Source organism: Monosiga brevicollis, genomic scaffold, assembly GCF_000002865.3.
Source record: "Monosiga brevicollis MX1 MONBRscaffold_7 genomic scaffold, whole genome shotgun sequence".
Classification (NCBI taxonomy): domain Eukaryota; class Choanoflagellata; order Craspedida; family Salpingoecidae; genus Monosiga; species Monosiga brevicollis.
Window position 1 is genome coordinate 195,879 of NW_001865044.1, and position 20,683 is coordinate 216,561.

General features: G+C 55.5%; 6 protein-coding genes across 6 annotated transcripts in view; 3 read left to right on the top strand and 3 right to left on the bottom strand.

Moving 5' to 3' along the window:
- The window catches only part of MONBRDRAFT_44298 (uncharacterized protein), a gene marked incomplete at both ends in the record, with an annotated part of 16,195 nt that extends 15,647 nt beyond the window's left edge, over positions 1-548 (bottom strand). Inside the window, 3 exons of the mRNA XM_001744943.1 lie at positions 9-34; positions 294-391; positions 489-548. Coding sequence (XP_001744995.1) covers positions 9-34; positions 294-391; positions 489-548 — 184 coding nt within the window. The remainder of the gene's footprint in view (positions 1-8; positions 35-293; positions 392-488) is intronic.
- Positions 549-595: 47 nt separating this feature from the next.
- Positions 596-962, top strand: MONBRDRAFT_3300 (uncharacterized protein; the record flags this gene model as incomplete). Its single annotated transcript, XM_001744774.1, has 2 exons — positions 596-708; positions 812-962. Coding segments are annotated over 2 exons (264 nt in total), but the record flags the coding sequence as incomplete, so codon positions are not given.
- A 435-nt stretch (positions 963-1,397) lies between these two features.
- Positions 1,398-1,925, top strand: MONBRDRAFT_3414 (uncharacterized protein; the record flags this gene model as incomplete). The annotated part of the gene is made up of 3 exons (XM_001744775.1): positions 1,398-1,483; positions 1,611-1,698; positions 1,794-1,925. Coding segments are annotated over 3 exons (306 nt in total), but the record flags the coding sequence as incomplete, so codon positions are not given.
- A 1,435-nt stretch (positions 1,926-3,360) lies between these two features.
- Positions 3,361-4,863, bottom strand: MONBRDRAFT_776 (uncharacterized protein; the record flags this gene model as incomplete). The annotated part of the gene is made up of 1 exon (XM_001744944.1): positions 3,361-4,863. A coding segment is annotated over one exon (1,503 nt), but the record flags the coding sequence as incomplete, so codon positions are not given.
- Positions 4,864-4,890: 27 nt separating this feature from the next.
- Positions 4,891-8,505, bottom strand: MONBRDRAFT_16390 (uncharacterized protein; the record flags this gene model as incomplete). The annotated part of the gene is made up of 4 exons (XM_001744945.1): positions 4,891-6,270; positions 6,358-7,353; positions 7,657-7,706; positions 7,842-8,505. Coding segments are annotated over 4 exons (3,090 nt in total), but the record flags the coding sequence as incomplete, so codon positions are not given.
- A 5,224-nt stretch (positions 8,506-13,729) lies between these two features.
- MONBRDRAFT_31975 (uncharacterized protein) lies at positions 13,730-20,255 on the top strand (the record flags this gene model as incomplete). Its single annotated transcript, XM_001744776.1, has 28 exons — positions 13,730-13,861; positions 14,091-14,169; positions 14,278-14,399; positions 14,498-14,590; positions 14,767-14,917; positions 15,022-15,119; positions 15,244-15,292; positions 15,421-15,528; positions 15,618-15,733; positions 15,841-15,915; positions 16,008-16,082; positions 16,199-16,252; positions 16,351-16,457; positions 16,671-16,770; positions 16,867-17,071; positions 17,151-17,325; positions 17,665-17,801; positions 17,873-17,943; positions 18,044-18,130; positions 18,302-18,413; positions 18,505-18,533; positions 18,616-18,711; positions 19,209-19,287; positions 19,380-19,513; positions 19,601-19,689; positions 19,816-19,899; positions 19,979-20,060; positions 20,163-20,255. 28 exons carry the CDS (start codon positions 13,730-13,732, stop codon positions 20,253-20,255), a joined length of 2,832 nt encoding a protein of 943 aa, XP_001744828.1.
- Positions 20,256-20,683: the final 428 nt, after the last annotated feature.

Below are 20,683 nucleotides of genomic sequence, written 5' to 3' on the forward strand. Positions count from 1 at the left end.
TGTCATACTTTTTTTGCTCACACACACAGACTTTCTTGCGCGGAAGTTCAAAGAGAGAGGGAGAGAGAGTTATGAAAAGGGTCTCAGGCTCAGGCGAAGGTGAGCGGCGGGAAGAGAAGGGGTGGCAGCGGCGTCAAAGGGAGGGGGGGGGGGGGGACTTGATTGGCATTGTTGGTGGGTGCTTGGGGCAGTTGGTGGATTGGGGTGGTACCCTGGGCGTTGCATTTTTCTGTTGAGCTCGCGCGTGCGTGCTGATTTTGATTTGGCCACGTGTTCAGGTTCGGCAGTCAGACCTGCAAGCATGTCTCGTGTGGATGATGGCCTGTACATTGGGAGCCTGGAGTTGCTCCAGGATCATGCCTTGATGGGAGAACTGGGGGTGACTGATGTGCTGTCCGTCATGACAGATTCAATTCTCGAGTGAGTAGAACAGTTGGACGCTGAAGATGCCGTTCGGTGTGACCGCTCGGTTCAGACCCGCGCCTGACTTTGGCCTTTGGTCTTTGGCCGAGCAGGCTCGATTGCCGGTTCTGCACATCGGCGCTCATGGTACTGGTTTGGTCATAGACTGCTGCCCTCAACTGTCCGGCGGCAAAAGAGCATCCTGGTCTTTGATGAAGAGCAAGCTGATATCTTGAGCTGGTTGCCCGAGGCGTTGGACTTTATCGAATCGGCACGAAGCGAGGATGGCATCGTCTATGTGCATTGGTAAGAGAACAACCTGATCCTTTGCGCTGTGCTCATTGTCAGCGAGTGTCTCTCTGATTGGTGGATCTCACTCCAAGGAATCTTCTTGATTTTTTTCGCTTAGTCAAGCAGGCGTTTCGCGCTCTGCTACAGTGGTGATGGCCTATCTGATGCGCAACCTTGGGCTCAATTGCTCAAAGGCATTTCGCATGTTGAAGGCGGCGCATCGCCCTGCCCTCCCGAATCCTGGCTTTCAGCAGCAGCTCCGACTGTACGTGGGCCTGGCATCAGCCCACGTGGAGTCACAAGTGCTCACAGCGTCCTCCTTGCTAGGTTTGAAAAGATGAAATGCACGCTCGATGACAGCAATCCGGACTATCGGCTCTACCGTCTTGAACACCTTACCGAGTCGCAATATCGTTGGTCTTGGCCACTCTCTTTCTCTCCGACATCGCCTATGCTTTTGAATGTCTTCCTCGCTAACCTTTTGCTCGGTGCGTGTCTTGGGTTTAATAATGTGACCTCGACAGAGCAAGGCTGCGTAGAAGCTGCCGCCCTGGCGCCGGACCCCATGATTCAGGCACCCGCAGCGCCCAAGGCGGTTGTGCGGTGTGGACGCTGTCGGTGAGTACATGTTGGTGCCACAAGCCTTTGCGCCCGTGGTGACCCCTCAAATTCAGCCGTTTCCTTGAAAAAAAAAAATGTCCAATAGACGGGTGGTTGCAACCGATGCCAACATGTTGAACCACCAGCCCGGTTCGGGACAAATCTCCTTCCAATGGCGCCGGCGTGATAGGTATGGCTTTCTTTGTGTATGAACTCTGCTTTTGCCCTAGCATCGCCGTCTCATGTGGGTTTGGGTCGGCTTTTCTGCCTTTTCTCCTTTTTCTCCTTTTTCTTTTTTTTTTTCTGCGAGGATTTAGGATGACAGCCATAGATACATGCACTTCATGGCTGATTGAACCTATGCAATGGATGGCTGAGGTCGTCAATGGCGAGCTTCAGGGCAAGGTAACACTTGTTGCAGGCGGGCACTATGTGTTGCATGGCGCGGAGACGTGGTCCATGTTCTACAAGCTCTTAATTGGTGAACTGCCCATAAACAGGTTGTCTGTCCCAAATGCAGTCATCGCCTGGGATCCTTCAACTGGGCCGGCGCGCAATGTTCTTGTGGAGCCTGGCTTACCCCTGCCTTTCGAATCAACAAGAGCAAAGTGGATTATATTACCCGTCAGCCACCAGCGACTCTCCGTGGCGACTCTGCTGGCAATGACGCGCCCGAGGCCGACGAAGAGGAGGCCACAACATCAGAAAACGAGGGAAGCGAAAGCGATCCCTTCGAACTTGACGAAGCAGAAAGGGAGAATGATGAGTAGTATGAGTAGTGTGTGTGCGTGTGCGCGCGCGTGCACTTGCGCGTGCGTGTTTAGAGAATCGGGCATTGTTCACTTTGCTCATTGGGCTTTACATGTCTGATGATGACTACTACAATCACAAGGTCGACTAGTACCGGGATTTATCCCAAGTTTGGAAGATAACTCGTTCGATTGTCTGCAGACAGCTCTGGGCGAGCAAATTCACTTGGCAAAATGCGCCGCAGGCGACAGGGCACTGCCCTCTTGACCAAGTCACGACCACAACACAACAGACGATATCACCGAAATGATTATTGTAAGTACTCACAAGACTGGTATGTCAAGGCGCCACGCATAGCGCGTCCAAACACAAACAAAACATACCCACCCACCCACACATACACACGTACAATGAAAAAGCAGAAGAACAGCAAAACTTGTCAATCATGAAAATCGCACCAACGAATGCGCGCACAGGCTCGCACGCATGCGCTTTCGACATCGAGGGTCGGGGACAAAAGCGAACGAAATCTTAGATCAAAAGCAGCGCCGCGAACCTGGCAGTCACCTAGACCATGCTGTCTTCCGCTTCTTCACTGTTCGCTTGCTCAAGCATCAGAGTTGGCGTCCCGTTTCGGTTCCGCAAGACGGGCGAGCCCGGCGCTGTACCGCTGCGCTGATCAGTTACTACTTCGGAGCTTGGGCCACGGCTCAAACTGAGCGAGTCCAGCGACAACACACGCGCCCGCTGGCTCATGCTGATGCCGCCAAGATCCACGGGTGAGCGAATGCGCGGCCGCAGCACTTCTTTGGGCTGAAGCTTGTCTTCAAGCTGATGCTCTTTGGTGATGGCCATGGTCGATGCCACGACAATGTTAGCAATGAGAGCAAAGCGGCGATGCAGTTCCTCGGCCTCAACAGTCTGCTCGAGGGTGGCGGCATGGGAGAGGGCCGGGAAAGCGTGGCGCAGAACAGGCACATCGCCCGTCGCTGGCGCCACCACTTGCTTGAGCAACTCGTGCAAAAGGACATGGCAGCTTCCTATCACCGCCGGGTCTTGTGCTTGCGTCACAGCCGCGTCCAAGAGAGGAAAGAGGTCCCCGTGAATTGATGTAAAGATTTCGGGTTGGAGTCGGATGGCCTGGGAAAGAAACTTGAACAGCAATCGCCGCTGCTGCAGCTCCTGACATTGCTTGAGTCGTGCAATGGTGAGGGTCACCATGTTAATCATGTCCTCCTGCGTGGCGTCTTCCACCTGCAGGAGCGCGCGATAACAAAGGTCGTCCTCGTTTCCAGACAGATGCACGACAAAGTCGTGCACCTCGTCAGCAATGGGCCACAGCACCGTCAAATACCCCAGCATGGAGCGGCGCACCTTGAAACTCGTCAGCGACAGCCGGGTGCTATTGCGGGCTTGCATACCTCGCTCAATGTTGAGTAGCTGCGAGAGAAGACGGATGGTTCGCGTGACGGTGCCCGGTTGCGAGTGTTGCAGGCCCCGCACCAGCGAGCCGGCCATGGCAAAATCAAAGCTATCCGCAAAGCTCATGCCAATTGAGGCATCGAGCTCGCCAAACTGCTGCTGGCAGCGTGCGCGCGAGGGCTCCAGCACGTGAATCAAGGAATGTCCATCGACCACGCGATGATCCTCAAAGGCGGTCAAGACGGTCTCGATCACGGCCAAGGCAGAGGTGAAGAGGGCCGCTGAACCCAGGTGCAGGATGGTCACGGCCGTCCAAAAGGAGAGTGCGTGAAACTCCAAGCCCGACTCGCGAGGGACAACAACGGCCAAGAGGCGCGCTAGTGCCATCATGATGCTGTCCACGAGGTCGACGTCCTGGCGCTTTAACGCTGTGGCCAGGTTGTCCAGAATTTTCGCCAAGGTGGCGTGCGGCATGTGACGCGAGGTGGTGCCCATGGTGACAAAAGCCCGGGGTTGCAGGGCCGGGTTGGCGCGAAAGGCCGCTGCCTGGGTCAGCGCATGCCATTCGGAGCGCCAGCGCGCGTTGGCCGGCTCCACATCTTCCAGCGTCTCCCACAGATTGTTGACGAGGTGTTGGAGGGCATCCAGCTTGAGCGGAATCAAATCGCGCACCGAATCATCCAGGAGGGACTTTTGCTTGCGGAGAGACCCCGGCCCGCTGCGCCCCCGAGTGAGAAAGACAGCCTCGGAAGAGTCGCGGGTTCCACTGATGCCAAACTGCAAGTAGGTACGTGGAATAGTCAACTCTTGTAGGCGCACGCGCATGCGCCGTAGCTGTTCGGCGTCCAGCGTGAGCGTTGTGCACAGAGATTGCAGGATATTGATGGTAATGGCGTGAATCGCGGCCCGCACCTGCAGGCCGCCGCTAGCCATGAGCATGGTTATAATGTGCAAAAGCGCTGGCAGGTTGTTCTCCACATGCAGGCGGTCGTTGAAGCTGAGCGTGAGGAGGAAGCGAGTCAGGACCGCAAGGTATGGCCAGCTTGGGTGCTGCGGCAAGCTTTCCTTGGCGCCCTGTGACGTCTGCCGCAGGCATTCAAGAACCTCATCAAGGATAATGCGCGCGACCAGCTCCTTATTAGCGGCCGCGAGCGTCACGGCACAGTCCGCCATGATTTCTGCCTCAGCAGAACCGGCACCGCATTCTCGCGCCGTGTTCAAAAACGCGCGCATGATGCCGGGTACCAGTGTGCTAATCTTGCCCATGGTGAACCAGACCTTGGCTTGGAGGGAAGTATACAACTCCGGTTGCGTAATGGTGACTTTGACAAGGCCCAAAATGAGGACATCGACATTGCCTTCGAGGTGCTGTACGTTGTGCAGCCAGGGCTGCATGTACTCCAAGCACAAGTGTTTCTGTTCCGAGGTGGAGGTGCTGAGGCCCGCGAGGCACTCGTCCAAAAACTCGCTTGTGAGCTTGGGCTCTTGGCCAGCCAGGCGCTCCGACACGCTGATGATAAAGCTAGAATTATTTTCGGGAATGGCCAGACCGAGCGCCTCGAGCAATTGATTGTTGATGTTAAAGTCAAAGGTTGTGGTAACCGCTGCCAAGAGATTATAGGCGGCCAATCGAAGCTTGGGTTGTGCTGAGCCCAGGTTGAGGAGGGCCATGTTGAGAAGCGTGCCGGGCACGGCAGACGGCCGCATGACCTTCCACTCTGAGCTGATTTCAGGCTTGGAGAGCTTGTGCCGGCGCAGCACCTCGGCCACGGCCTTACTCAAGCGCTCCATGACGGGGACGGCTGCCACAAGGCTGAGCACATCGGCACCACGAGCATATTCAATCGTCATGGGACCGTCGTCGGCTGCGGGAAGAACGAGCTCGCTAATATCCTCCGTCGCATGTACATCGGTCAGCTGTGCCATCTGGTGCAGAACCTTGACGCGCTCAGTGAATTGAATCTGCAGGCCAGTCTCACCGACCCGCACTTGCACGGGAGTGGCACGCTTGTTGGTGCCTAGCAGGCTGACGTTGGTGAAATGCTCGGGCGCATCCAGTAGTCGCAACGTCGAGGCTGGGAGCTGAAGCTTGGGAATCTGGGCTTGCAGCTCTGGCAGATTGACAAAGGCCACCTTCTTGTGAAACTTGGAACCGAGCACGTAGCGATTGAGCCGCTTGGCCAGTCCCAAGAAAGCACGCGGCGCATTGAGCACATACACGCGACGCAAGTTTTGAGTCAGCGACGGCGGAATGAGTCCTGCAAACTGCTCGAGGGCCGGTCCACTGGGCTCATTGGCACGGCTAAACTGCGTGAGGTCCACAACCAGCTCAAAAGGCCCGCTGATCACGGGCTTTAGGGTCAGCAGTGCGTGGTACATAATGTGCTCCGCATCCAGTTCCCCCGTCATATAGCGGCGCGCGATGTAATAGAACACGGGGCGGTGATCCTCCGTGGTCCCGCGCCGATAAAAGAGGTTGCGAGCCTCAATCTCGTCTGTCGGGGTGGCGAGGAACTTGTGACGCGCCAAAAAGTCCTCAAGTTTCTTATTTTCATCCACAGTCGCGCTATACGAATAGCGGCGATCGTTGCTCTTGGATTTTGGCGGGTCCCCAAGCTGTACTAGCAGCGTGTTAACTTGGTCGAGTACCGAGCCACTGCCACCACGCACGGCCGACTGCAGGCTCGCCGGGTCCCGGCCAAGGCGCTCCGAGTACGAGTGCAAGACGCGATGTAAGGCCAAGACGTCTGATTCCTTGAGAACCAGCGTGGGGTCCTCTGCAGCATCTTCATTGCTCACGGTGGCCTCGGATGCCGGAGTAGACAATGCGTGTACGCCCGGCAAGACCTCAAGTCCCGCTGACTGCAAGGCAGCTAGCTCGTCTGCCGCCACTTCATCTAGAGCGGAGAGTGCATTGAGATAGCGGTTCATGGGATCAAACTCCCCGTTGACAAAGGGGTTGAGGCCTTGCATGTGCGGCTCTTTGACGCTGGCAAACTGCAAGCCGTTGGCAATGTTCTGCAGCACCTTTGATGCAAACAAAAGTGCGCGCAGCACGTTGAGCGGCAACCGCGTGCTGTCGGGCAGCAGCCCCTGTTGCACAGGGCTCACAATCGCAGGTGAAATGTAGCGCAAAAAGACGATTGCTCCCACGGCGCCGAGCTCAGCTTCAGGAAATTGGCTGGCCACGGCAGCGCGCACTACCATCAGGATGCCACGGAGCGAGGTCGGCATATCTTCAATGCTATCACGTAGGCGAGTAAGGATAGCAGTGCAGAGGTCTTCGACGTTGTGGCGGCTTTGATTCAGCTCCTCGGGCGTTTGCTGTGGAGTACGGTTGGGGTCAAGCTCGTAGCAGCGTTCATCCGCAATGAGGTCCTGCAGCACGGGCCCCAGTGTGTTGTATAGGTATCCGTTGTCCAGCACTCGAAACGCGTGAGCCACCACTTTGGTGGCTAAGCTATTTCGGCGAAGAAGGGTGCCTGCGTTCTGCGAGCGGGTCACTTCCTGGCGCACCAAGCCCCCACATAGCATCAGCAGGCTGCGCCGGCTCTGAAAAACAGCCACCAAGAGGGCAGCGAGATCATCCAGCTCGTCCGTATCCACAACAGATGCCAGGGCAATGGGAATGGCCAGGCTGGGGTCCAGGCATAGATCAACCAGCTTGCCGTAACGATCGCTCAGAACGCTCTCTGCCAAAGTGTCGAATTCAGCCCCCGATTGAAGAACGCGATTGAGCACTTCCGTAAAGGCCAGGCGCACCCCTGGATCAAAATGATAGCCCATGCCGATGGCATGGCCCAGGCCAACTTCGACGTTGGCTGCCAAGAGATGGGACATGGCCGATGTGGTCTGCTCGCGGAGCCCATCAAAGGAACGCAAGACACGCTCCTGCTGGAAGAGGGAGCTATTCGCCACCGGATCCAGGCGATTGACAGCACTGCCTCCCGTCAAGCCGCCGATCAAGCCATTGGAGCCGGCGGGGGCGGCGGGAACGGCTCCTGCGGCGCTACTGCCCCCAACAACGGCACTACCAGCGGCGGTGCCGCTGATGCCGGTGGAACTCGTGGTCGGGCCTGCGGCGGCCGTGTGATTGGGGCCCGCTGCGTCGGCGTGGGCCACCTTGCTAGACCAGCGCTTGCTTGTCTCCCGGCGGCTGAGGGAGGCAGGACCAGGTCCATGCTCAGCGACCGAAGGCAACCGCGTGCGGCCGGGTCGCTCGGATCCCTCAGACTCCAAGCCTACGGCCGAAGAGAAGCGGCGGTGCAGGCTCTCCTTGGGTTGCTGAGTGGCGCGATAAACCTTGTGGTGACCACTCTTGGAAAGGGAGCTGTTAATGTCCATGGTCTCAGGCGAGACCTCAGGATGCAGCACACGATTGCAACGGTTCGTCAAATTCATGAGAAACGTGAAGTACTTGAGGAAGAGGCGGCTTTTGGCGGCGACTCGATCTTTGGGTGCGTCTTCCACGGGCTGCAGAGGGAGGCCCAGGAGTAGGTCGCTCATGGCGCTAACGCAGCTGACATCCAGCTCGACCGAGGCAATCTCGCTGCCCGTGGGCCGCGTCGTCTCCGCAGTGGACACAAACGCTAGCAGTTTGTCCATGGTGCGATTGCGAAATTTGATCTCGTGTCGAAAGCTGATGGTGTCACGCAGAGCCATGACTCGCGACACCAGCTTGCAAAACCACGTCTTGACCTTGATGGCGTCCTGGTTGTCGGTGGAAAGGCGGAGATGGTCCATGAAAACGTCCATCAGGGGCTCAACCTCGGCCAGGGCCAAGTACTGCAGGTGCTTGGACGTGTCCATGTCGAGAAGCTTGCGAACGGTAGGAATGACCTGTTCCAGGTACGCCAGACCCTGGCTGCTGATGCGATTCTCACGTTGATCCGCCTCAAAAACATCCTGGCACGTGTGGTGAATGTAGTCGAGCAGGCCCGGGACAAGGACGGCGTGCAGCTCCGAGCTGAGAGCCTCCTTCACTGTCTCGCGCACGGTGAGGCCCAAGCCAGTGGGTTCAATTTTGATGAGCTCGAGCATGCTTGGAACAAATTGGCGCAGGTGTAGCAGCGCCGTTGTCGTGCCGCTGAGGTCAGCCTCATCCTTGATGCGCAGGGACAGGACAGAGCCGCGCGTGGTTAGAGTGCATACTCCACCGAGGCTGCATAGGAAGAAGCATTTGCTGGCAAAGTCTGGGGGAACCGAGCCAAGACCAGATTCACTCGTCATGCGCGAACCCAAGTGTGAAAGGGAAGAGTTGTTGTCACGGGCAGTTTCTTCGGCATGACGCTCTCGTATTTCCTTCACGCGACCCTGCCATAACGAGAAGGCGGTTTCCCATGCCTGTATCGTTCCCTCAGAGGGCTGATAAATTTGCCGCAGCTCACGTGTGATGGTCTTTTGCACTGCCTTGAGGCTTCCAGAGGTGAGGACCTGTCGAGCCGAGACGACGACCTGTTTAAATACAAGGTGTTCGGCTCCGAGATTGATCGGGGTGGTTGGTTGCTCTCCTTCAGATGCGCTGCGAGCATGAGACTGAAGCAGGTCGGCCTCCTGGCAGAGCATGTCAAGAAGGTCAACCCCGAGCTCCAGCTGTTTGCTACTGGCGCTGCACATGGACAGCAGGGCGACCACTTGTAGCTTCATGCGGGCCATGTACCAGCTGTCGTAATAAGTTTGTTGGTCCAAGTACGCGCGGCGCTGCGCCACGTAGGCTACGCGCGCTCGCATCAGATCGCGCAAGACAGCCAGTATGTTCGTATCAAAATCGCGTTTGTAGCCAAAGAGGGGCATGGCAAGAGAAATGAGGACTGAACTGCCCGACTCCCAAAACCTAAGCACAACACATGTGCGGCAATGCCAAAGCCGGGTTGGGAGCGTGAACAAATGCACAGCGTTGAGTATGGAAAACACAAAAAATTACAAGCAAAACCGATAAGAACACGAGACGAGAAGGACGCACCCGCGCATATGGTCCGTGGCATCCCAGCGATCAATCTGCTCGGGTTTGTGCAGCTGAATCAGAGTTTTGGCAGCCAACGAAGCAAGCTAAGCCGTTCGCGGCGGGAATGGGTTGTTTCCAAAGCGAGCATGGCGTGAGACGGTATGTTCGTGCCCAAGCACCATGCTTAGGTTCTTTTCGACTGGCCTTGCTGTTGCTGTTTCACTCTTTCTCGCGCGCGTCTTTCGCTCAAAGCCACGGGCAACGACATACCGGACTCAAGTTCACTTGCTGAAGACAGGAGCAGAGACCATTCATCAGCTGAGTGGTCTCTTGCAGCTGCTTCAAATCATTGGAGTCGGAGGGCTCGGGTACTATACTCGTGCTACCATATGAAGGAACCGGGTCAAGAACGCGACGCGTGAGAAAAAGGTGCTCGTTCGGCATGCAGCACGTCATGCAGCGCAAAGTCCATATGGCGTTCCACACCTCGTATGAGCTCGGTCTCGAGCTTCATTGTAAGTAGCAAACTTGGGTTCATTGTAAAGTACGTTGAGAATGTGCTCAAGAAGTTCAAGTTCACTTTGATGCTCTGCAATGGCCCTGCGTTTTTGCAGTCCGTGCAAGAATTTGAGGTCGCATGTGAGCGATGCGTGAAAACCATACACTATTGTATGGGTCAAGAGGGAAAGGGAGGACAGCGGCCCGTACTTCATGTCCTTTTTGCTCAAGCGACCGGCCTCGCCGTGCCGAGTGCCAGAGTTGGATGCAACTTGGCGCACTTTTTGCTGAAAAAGATTGCGAAGGGCAGAGCTCAAGTGCGACAAGCAGTAGTCAATCGTCGCATCGGGGCGATGCGCTAGTCACGCGAAACCAATCAGGCAGGTTGGATGTCAGTTGATCGCAAGTGAGCCGCAGTTGTTTGAGTGGCTCGCATCTGTCCTTGGGGGGCGAAACAGCAGCGCCACTCACTGGTGTTGGATTGATTGAGATTGAGCACGCAACGAATGGCGATGCAGCGGAATTGCGTTGGCGTGTCTGAAAGGGTTGCAAGAAACAAAAACAAAAAAAGCCAATACCGTTGGGGTGACATCAGCCTTGCGTCCAACGGCACGAGAAATCGTATGGGATACCTCACGCAAACATGAGCCAAGGGCATGAAGGGGGAAGGGGACGGACCGTCTTTGGATATGAAAGGAAAGAGGTAATCGTTCACCGTGCTGCGGTGGTTGAGCTTGTAAAACGCTGTCAGGCATGTCACAAGCAGATCCTCCTCTGGTCGTTGGATTTTCTCAAAGAACGGTTGCGAAGGGTCGAAGAGCTTGCCCTACAGCGTGGTTATGTAGCGCGACGTCGAGCGTGAGCAGTCGGCCTAGTGCGTGACCCTGGCCCTGTAAACCAGTGGTTTTGAACCCTGCCATACCTTGAGGTCGTTCTCAATGGGTGGTACCATGTGTCGCAGACAGGAGGTCTTTGAACTCTTCTCCACAAAGGTGGCTGCAATGCACAGCGTTGCATAGACCTTGACGGCCGTTTCTGACAGCGGCGGTTTGGCTTTGGTAAAAGCCTGGGGGTTGGTTTGAATCAATGAGTTGGCAGCAGCACTGGGAGCCAAGACACAACGGGGGATTGCAAAGCACGGGCTCGGGTCCGCTGGAGCATAACACTATGGGTCGTGCAGACTTACGGCGCGTAGACCATCCAAATAGCGACGCTTGGTCTTGTTCGGGTCTGTGTTTTGCGTTTGATCTTCCGTGTAAATGTTGAGGAGGATGTTGGGCGAGAGGAGCAGAAGACTGTGCAAAGGGACGCCAAGCGCCAGGATGAGCATGGGGAAACAATGGCACTTGGGCAGACTCTGCGCTCTCAACGCACCGAATCATCACGGGCCAGCACGCAGCCTTGCGATTGATGGTTTTCTCGGCAATTGCATAGTAGGCTTCAAAGAGGTGATCACACTCTTGACAAAGTGGTGCATCGCCCTGACGCAGGCACACATTGTGAACTTGACACAACATGTGTGGGAGCATGAAGGGTGGGCTGACCAGTCTGGGCAGCCGTACCTGTTGTAGGGTAATGAATTCATCTGGATAGACATCCATCCATTTGTCAATGGCCACACAGAGACCAGAGGCAACGCCCAGTTGCACGTTCTTTCTGACAGTCCCAACCACCAAGTGGAGCTCACGCAGAAGTTGAGTGAGTCGGGTGGTGGTGAAATGGACGTAGGGGATCAAGTTGAGGTAGCCAAGGTCTAAACCGCATCCGTCGGGTCAGAAGAGGGTGGCATAAATGAGTTGGTTGAGGCACAGGGCAGGGTGGCTTTGGAGAAGCGAGCAGGTCAAATGCGCTTCGAACCAGGGCTGTCGTCCTGACTGGACGTTAGCGTGGTTAAGCGCTCCTTGAACTCGCGTTGAACCATGTCAAAGTTGCGTGCGGTCAAGGCGTACACAAGTCTAAGCACCACGGTCAGGGGGGTGGGTCACACACGTTGTAAGCGTTGGTATCAAGCTTGCCATGCCTGGTGCAGGTGAGAGCGGGAGTTGAAAGAAACACACGACGTCAACATACTGTGAAGCCTGGCACGGGATGGAGGAAGGTGTGGCCAGGTCTTCAGGAGTAGCATGAGCCAAAATCTGCGAGCGTGCGCGCGTGATCAAGGTAGTCATGAGATCGGGCGGATTGTAAGGGATCTCACTGATGCATGCGTCGAGATGCACAGCTTACTCGGGAGTAGAGCAGGTCCAAGAGCTGGCGTAGCACTGTGGGGTCCACCAAGTCAGCCTCCTTGCCCTTGCTTGCAAACTGATGGGCGAGAGCGGCGGCCATCGTTTGTAGAAGGATGGTCACCGAGTATTGAATGTCGGCCTCCGTGGATCGGTCATCTGCAGACTGTCGTGGGTGGGACATGGCATTTGGGGCCGTCCAGGTTGGGGGATGAGTGGTGGCACATTGCGCGAGCACGGACCAAGGAGGATGGGCAGGGGTGAGCCGAAGAGCTCTCGCGTGAATGCTCCTTACTTTGGTAAGGCATTGTTGCAGGAATTTGAAGAGGGGTTGAATCACGGGGTTGATGGCATCAACGCTGAGGTCAATCAGACAGGCGCGGTTCCGCTCTGCAAGCTCTGGTTCAACGACAAAGGCGGTGCTTTTGCGCAGGCAGGGTAGCTGGGCAAGGAGTTGCATATCACAGGCCAGGCCGAGCAGCAAGCAAAGTCCAAGCAAAGTCAGTTCAAAGCAGCAAGCAGGGCGCCAGGGCATCTCTCCGTATTGCGTGCGGTGCACAAGATCAAGTCTCGATTTGGAACATGGAACGTCGCCTGGTCACTGACCGAGCCAGCCACAGCTTGGATGAGCGGGTCCAAGAGGTCTCTGCTGCGCTTGTCTTGCAAGACCTGGGCATGAAATGACGCCATGCTGACGCTGAACTAAGGATGGCCACTAAAGGGACGGGATGGAGGAGAGATGTACAAATATACTGCAGTGAGACGACACGATAGGTGCCAGCGCGTTTGGTTCTCAACAGCCTTGATGGCGGGGGAGGATCGCAGAGCAGCGTACGGAGAGAACAGGCCGGCGCCAGCTGGTGCAGCAAGTGTGGACGCACGTACGAGGGGCCCTCGAAGGCGGCGTTTGTGAGTGTTAGCAGGGAGGGAGGTATCCTCCTCTCCTCCCAGCTATCATGCACCCAGCCGATGTAGCCTGTGCCAGATTGGACGCGATTGTGTGTCTCTGACAGGAGCGTTGCACCTTGTGCGCCTAATCGAATCAGAGCCAGGTCAGATCAGCATGTGGTGCGCGTGATCAATGTGTCGATAAAAAAAAAAGACGAAGAACACGGCGGCTTCAACTCGCACTCTGGCGTAACACTGCTACAGCGCGCCGAGAGAGAGAGAGAGAGAGAGAGAGAGAGAGAGAGAGAGAGAGAGAGAGAGAGAGAGAGTTTGAGAGAGAGAGTTTGAGAGAGAGACAGAGAGAGAGAGAAAGAGAGTTTGAGAGAGAGAGTTTGAGAGAGAGACAGAGAGAGAGAGAGAAAGAGAGAGAGAGAGAGAGAGTTTGAGAGAGAGAGAGAGAGAGTTTGAGAGAGAGAGAGAGTTTGAGAGAGAGAGAGAGAGTTTGAGAGAGAGACAGAGAGAGAGAGAAAGAGAGAGAGACAGAGAGAGACAGAGAGCGTACACAGTATAAAGTGCCACGTTCATCACAGTTTGACAACATCAGCACAAGCTCAATGATCCTTTTAAATTACACATACCCCCGGAATTTTAAAAGTTGCCTTTGTATAAAGATAAAGGGGTATTTTAAACATACAAGGACCGTGGCAGGATGACACTGGAGCCGCGGACCATCGCCGGCGGTTTGAACGAGGCCAATGGCGCAGCCGTGGCCTGGCATTACTATGCGCTTGCCTTTGGTATCAAGTCTCGTGTGCAGGTGGTGGATCCTGCAGCCTTGGAGGTGCGACTCCCCCGCGCCTCTCCCCCCTTTTCTTGTGATGCATCTTGAAGAAGCTCAACAACGTCCCCCGAAAACCCTGTCCGCAGCTCCTCCAAACGATTGCCACGCCGCAAAGTGATGCAGACGTGACCGCGGTATCGATTCGCCTTGATCTTTGTTCCAGTGGCACCATCTCTGCTGATCGACTTCCTTCTCACTGGTTTGCATGGATCTGGCGTCTCCTTCATAGTTGGCCTTTGATCCTCGCCAACTTGGCGAGCGCAAATTCGATCCAACCAGCCTGCTTCTTGCAGCTGGCAATTCCTTGGGTCAGCCTCGCCGAGTTTCTGAAAAGCGCCTGGCATCCTTTCCAGCCAAATCGCCATGATTCCTCTGACCCTGACGCTTTTGCTGCTTTGCTGTTCCACCGTGTCCAGGGACCATCTCCATCCACCGCTTGAGCAACGGGGAAACCAAGGCCGTGCTACCCCCGCCCTCAGAGGCGCTGCGGGCCGCACGCAGCCCCCCTGCCGTCAAAGCCCTCTGCTGGCAGCACACGGTATGCTTCACATTTCGAGGACTCTGATTCTCAACGCTTGCTCACAGGCGTCTCAAACGTCACGGTCCAATCATATTTTGCCCTTGACCGATGCTCAGGCCACAGACCCCCTCGGCTTGCTGGTGGCACTCTACAATTCCGGCCTGATCATCACTTGGAATGTGCTCAAGTGCGAGGCAGTCTGGGCGCTGGTACGTCGAGCCTGCTCCCCACGCAGCACCCACTCTTTCTTTCTCTCTTCCTCGCCTGACCTCTGCGCCACCACTTGCCCTGCTGAGTATCACCTCTGTTTTGGATGCTTTATTTACGTTTTGTGATTTTTCCATTTTGTCCACTCGTCTCATCCCGCCCATCCGCACATGTACAGGAAGGCCCACCCGAAGCCCAATCTTTGACGTTTGATCCATTTCGTCCAAGGCGCTTTGCCACTTGCTCCCGAGGCGGCATCATTCATATCTACGAGCAAAGCTCCCCGGGCAGCCAACCCACGCAGACGCGCACCTTTCAGTTGGCCCAAGGTACAGCGACCATCCTCATCCTCCAACCTTCGATTTCGCCAGCAAGCTTGGCCTTGTTGTCTGTTCCAGCTCTTGGTGGATCTTCACAATCCCTCCCTTTCTAGATGAAGCCATTGGTATCACCTTTTCCAAACACACAGAACACCAACTGGTCATTGTGACAAAACGGAAGCTCGTTTTCTATGACCTAAAGGCTGAGCAGGTGCGTCATTGCCAGGCAATCGGCGCAATCTCACCACTCAAGAGCAAAGCATTCGCCCGCTTGCCCTGCGAATATCTTCCTCGTGGCTAGTCTCATTGCCACGACCTCTTGAAACATGGATTAGCCCATATCCGAGACACCCCTGGAGGTTGGCGGCAGCCCTTTTGTCTCAGGTACAATCGGCCCTATCGCTCGTCATTCGCGACTCAGATCCTGGGTGATATTTGGCTGCACAGACGGTGTTGAAGGCCCAGCTTCAAGGATTTTTGATCCTCATTTCCACTTCCTCCTTTTTGAATAGTCATCACGTGCAGAGATGCCCCCGCCATCTATTGCTTGCACGAGAACTCGTGTGTGAGCCTTCGCTGTCGGCCCAAGTTTGGCCGTCTCTACTCTTACGAGTATCGCGGTTGGTGTCTCACGTATGCCACTCCCTTGGAGCGTCACGCACTACTATCTTGGCTCTTAAACCTTACGACTTGCACCACGACACTACAGGCCAATCGCGCGCCATCCGCACGCGCTCAGCCCGCGTGATGCATATTGTCAAGTCTCCGCGAGAGGACACAATGGTGGCCTGCATTTGTCTGGACGGCCGCGTCCTTAAGTTGCAGGTACGTCCAACGCCACTGCACCAGAGCGCAGCACGAGTCATAGTCTAGAAGCGATCCCGACAGTGCCTCATCGTGCAGCATCGGCGTGATTTTCTTGGGATCTGCAGGCAGCACAAATGCCGTCACATGCCCACGCGTTGCTGGGCATGGGCGCCCCAGTAGAAGCTCATCGCTGCCTCAACGTGCGTACCTAGCCTAAACAGAGGCTCGACCCAGTCGCAGTCCTTGCCATGCTTCTCGGCTCATCTCAGCGCTCGCATCGGTGCTCACGTAGATTAAGGGCGCCTTGCGTCAAACCGGTCTGATGCATACCCTCATGGTGCCTGTGTGTGCCAGTGGAGTCCATGTGGTTCGTCGGTTGCTGCCACACAGTCTTGAGTGCAAACGCATCAGTGTTCCCCATGCGCCGGAACAGCTACACGCAAATCCCACTGACTCATCATGACCCGGTCCTGGACTGCACAGAACGCAGATGGCCAACCACTGATGGCCGTGGGTGGCCGGCAAGGACGCATCCAGGTAAAATCTGCAGCGTTACGAATACGGAGCGTGCTTATGACCAATCTCTGAGCGGGATTGACGACGATTGTGATTTTCACGTTTCTTTTTGGCGATAGATCTTCAACCTGGCGACAGGCCAGCTGACACGACAATTTGTTGTCAACGAGAACACGCTTGTGGATGTGGCCTGGACCAGTGGTGGTGCCCTGGTGGCGTTGGCCGGGTCAGTCGCGTGCCATATGCGTGGTATCAGGTCTGACTCTACGCACAGCCTGACAAGGGGGAAGTGAATGGGAGCAAACAAATGTCGATCCTGTCCCTGGCATGCCATCCATTTTTGAGAGGCCATTTATCCTTTGGATGCTGCCAGTGCTAACCCAAACGGGCGCTTCGACTGATCGCCCCATGCCGGCATGGGGCCACGGTGCAATTGCAGGAGTGAGGCTGGACCGTCGCTCTCGCGCAATGTTCTCCTGCATGTCGATGCGTGCACCGGACGCAGCACAAAGCTCCGTGACCGGCAAGACCCCAGCAAGGTACATGGTGTGGCGTGGCTGAGTCAACCAAGCAGTGTACGGGCCATTGCCCTCATAACATTCACATTTTTTTTTCTCTTAATCTCCAATTAATAGGCTAAGCGATTGCACGTTTCGCCGCTGGGCCAGTATGTGCTCCTACTTTTCCAGGACCAGCCCCCAGAGCTGTGGAGCGCCACGCGCCGTTGCTTGCTCAGCCATTTTGGAAAAAATTTCCCGCTGTGCGCTGACCTGGCTTGGATCCATTATGGCAATGGCATGGCGGCAGCACAACACCAGTCCAACTCAGATAGTGTGCAGAGTATGTCTTAGCGTTCCCACGGCCGAATGTTGGCGAGGCCTTGAGTTCTCACGCTGCGCCTACATTTCAACTTGTGCAGCTCGCCTCCTTGAAATCATTGACCAAGAGGTTACCCGCGATGATGACCTTGACCCGGCCAGTTTGGGCGACGTGTTTGAAGATGAGCCCAAGAAGCCCGACCAACTTGTCATGCGCGAGGAGTTTATGGCCGTGGAATACGACGCGCAGCTCCATGGATACCGGATTGAGGGCAGGTGCGATGGAGTTGCGCCGGGAGCTTTCTTGCGCTCGTGGCCTCATTTGCCTTGCCGAGTGATGCGACATGAAAGCCAACTGTGAAGTTGCCATTGCGCAGTTGATCTCAGTGACCTTCTCGTTGCTTTTTAGTTTGATGCAAAAAAAACAGGTCTCTGTTGAAGCTGTGGCAAGCACCGTGTGCACGGCAGCTGCTTGGACTCAACGTTTTGGTGTCGTCGGCGATGCCAATGGACACCTTCTTGTTTTCGAAAACTACGTACGCATCCTTGCCGCTATCGTCTTCATCGCCCCAACCAATCGTGTTTGACTCCGATGGCATGACACTTTTGGACTAGGCTGCGATGCGCTTTTGCTCAACTCCTCGTATGCCTCTTTCAGCTGGTGACCCAGCATGTTTCGACCGACTTTGCCGAAGTCAAGCAAATTGCTCTCATGCATGGCACCACTCTGGCGCTCGTTCGCTTTTCCAACGGTAAGCTTCGCGGTGCGGACAGCTTTGACACAATGTTGTTCCGGTGCTTCTGAATATTTCTTGGCACGCAGGCGTAGCTACGTTTGATGTGGTGAAGGGCCAAGTCCTGTCTGCACTTCCCCTGGGCAAAAAAGGACCTCAGGTTGGGTTTCTCTCCCAAAAACTATTCTCCTCATAAACAGCGCTTGCAGATCATTGACTCCACTGATATCGCTTGTTGATCACTGAATGCGGCCCTTTAGGCCATGCACGTGTGCTGGGCTCGTGCAGATCGTCCTGTGGTCGTGTTTGACGACTGTCGGCTCTGTGTGTTTGATGTCAAGTTCAAGGTATGTGCGTGTAAAAGTGTGCGTGTGTGTGTGTGTGTGTGTGTGTGTGTGTGGATATGGGGGGTATGGGGGTCTGGCTTTGATAGGGAGACGCCGACCCATGCCGCCTGCCAAATCAGTCATACTCTTTGCTTGCTGACCGAACAACATAACGCAATGTTTACTGTGCAGCGAGCGGAGAGTCACATCACTAGCTACGAGCGCGCAACGCCTTTCACATCACCTCTGGCCTACAGCGGGGCCATGGTGCGCAAAATCTACTCAGCCTATCTGAGCGGACAAGGTTTGTTGGCAGGGGTACTTAGCTTACTGGCCGGCCGGACACACATTTTCATTTGATCTTATACACCTTTGACTTGTGTTTTTGTTCGTAGTCCTGGATGCCATCGAGGCCGGCAGCCAGGTATGTATGGTTTCGTGGAAGCGCAGTGCAGTAGACTGTTCCTATGCGTTTCTGACCTTGTCACACCTCTTGTTGCCATCAGAGCGAGCATTTGATTGCCGCGCTCCCTTCACCAACAGTTCCAACTCAAGACAATAAGGTCTTGCAGGCCCTCAATTCGTTGGTCGTGGCCAGCACGGTGGGTTGCGCGTCTTTTGCGTTTGAAGTCACTGTTTGGCTCACCTTGCTTTGGCTTTGCTGTTCTCACCCTGCTCACTCTCGTTGTGTCCTGCCACTATCGTTGATCCAATTGCAGCTGATTGGCGATGAGTGGTGTGCCCAGTTGTGCCGTATTCTCTATCAACAGCTTGCCGAGCCAGCGTCTGCAGAAGCAAATGACGCTCGCTCGGCAGTTGACCAGAGCACGGCAGCAACGGCGTCTGTAGTGCCCGATTTACTGACAGACGACGGAGGCTCCGTCTTGGCACCAACAGAATCTCGTGGGTCCCCGGCCCCGGGTCCACCACTTGGCTTTTTGCAGAGCCCTTCAGTTTTGCGTCGAGACATGCAAGATAGCCTCAAGGTAGGGTGGCTAATATTGATTCTACGTCTCACAGGAATTCGCACAGGAGTGTTCACACCGTTGCTCTCGGCCACCCTCGCTCACTCACGTGCGTCTCGCTGCTGCGCATTCAGGCCCGCCGCCGAGTGCATGGTGTGACAGCCCTTCGCCGACCGCAATTTTCGGCCTTGGTAACCGAAAGCATCTTTGCTAGTAAGTTCCAACTCAAGTCGCAAGACAGGCGGGGCGGGCCGTTGAGCGCGACCTCTAACACCTCGCTGATGTCCTTTTCCTTTTTCCTACAGACCAAGCCGACAGGGCCATCCATTTGTTGCTGCAGAACTGGAATTCAGCACACGAGCACGACTACGTGGATATCCTTCGGGCTTGCTTCATTGCAAGCATCACGCAGCCTGATAGCTACCGCACCACAGTCAAGGTGTGACATGCCTTGTGCCACGTGGGACAGCTTGGGCTTTGAGCAGCGGATGATCCCAGCTTCATATACGTCACTTCTTCCTTGTAGATGGCGGCCATGAATCTGATCGCTAGCAATCGTCTGGATGAAGGCATTGAGCTCTTGGTTTTGACTGGCTTTTGCAAGGAGGCGTGCAGGTATGAAACACTCGAACTGCCCTGCCAATTACGAAGCAACCTGGCCTCTCTCTGTAAACTATCTGCCGTCTTGAATGCGGTTTGATGTGGTTCGCTGTTGCTGCCGTGTGGGGCAATAATCGAAAGCTACCTGCAAAGCTACGGTCGCTGGGAGGATGCCGTCATCCTCGCCAAACACACGCTCTCCGTGGCCGACCAACGACAGGTTATGTAAGTTTCGTGCACAACAGTCGGCCTACCAGCCCTCAGCATGTGGCTTCATAGCTTCCGCTCTTGTTGACATGGCTAGGAGCAAACACGCTAGCGAGCTGGTGAAGACGAGCTGGCAAGAGGCCGCTCTGCTTTATGCCAGTAGTGGGGATACAGCGGCGGTAGGTGCCTAAAACATCTCTTGGGATTGCCGAGCTCAACCTAGCTTCTTCGGCGGTCCACCTCTCGTGCTCACTCGACCCCGTGGTCAAACCGCCCCACAGGTGTTGAACGTACTGCCTTCAGCTGAGGATGCGCCGTACCGCCATGCTTTAAAAGAGGCCCTGGCCGCCAAAGTCCCTGCGACCGCTTCATAAACATTTTATGTCTTGTGTGAATAGTGTTGAACGTGTGCCCCGCGCGAATAAACAAACAACAGGTCAACAGAAACGCACGTTCGTTTGGTGCTCACCAAGAACGCAAAGCAAGGGGGTAAGGGTGTCACACTCAAGCTATGAATCAATTTTGGTCTATGCCAATGGTCGGTTGAGCCACGCTATAGCCGGCTTTCGTTCGGTATATTCGAGGTAGGCATAGGGGTCAAGCAGCGGCCAGGTATGGACAGCGAAAAGGCGACGCCCAGCCTGATCAAGCAAATGCTTCACCAAGGATAGGGTGTAGGAGACCGGTGAAGGGTACGGACAAAAGAAATGGTGGTCAGTCTCAGGGAGAGGGCGCTCTTGGACAAGATCTTTACTCATCATCCAAAGCAACGAGGTCTGATTCCATTGCGGGCGTAGCGCGG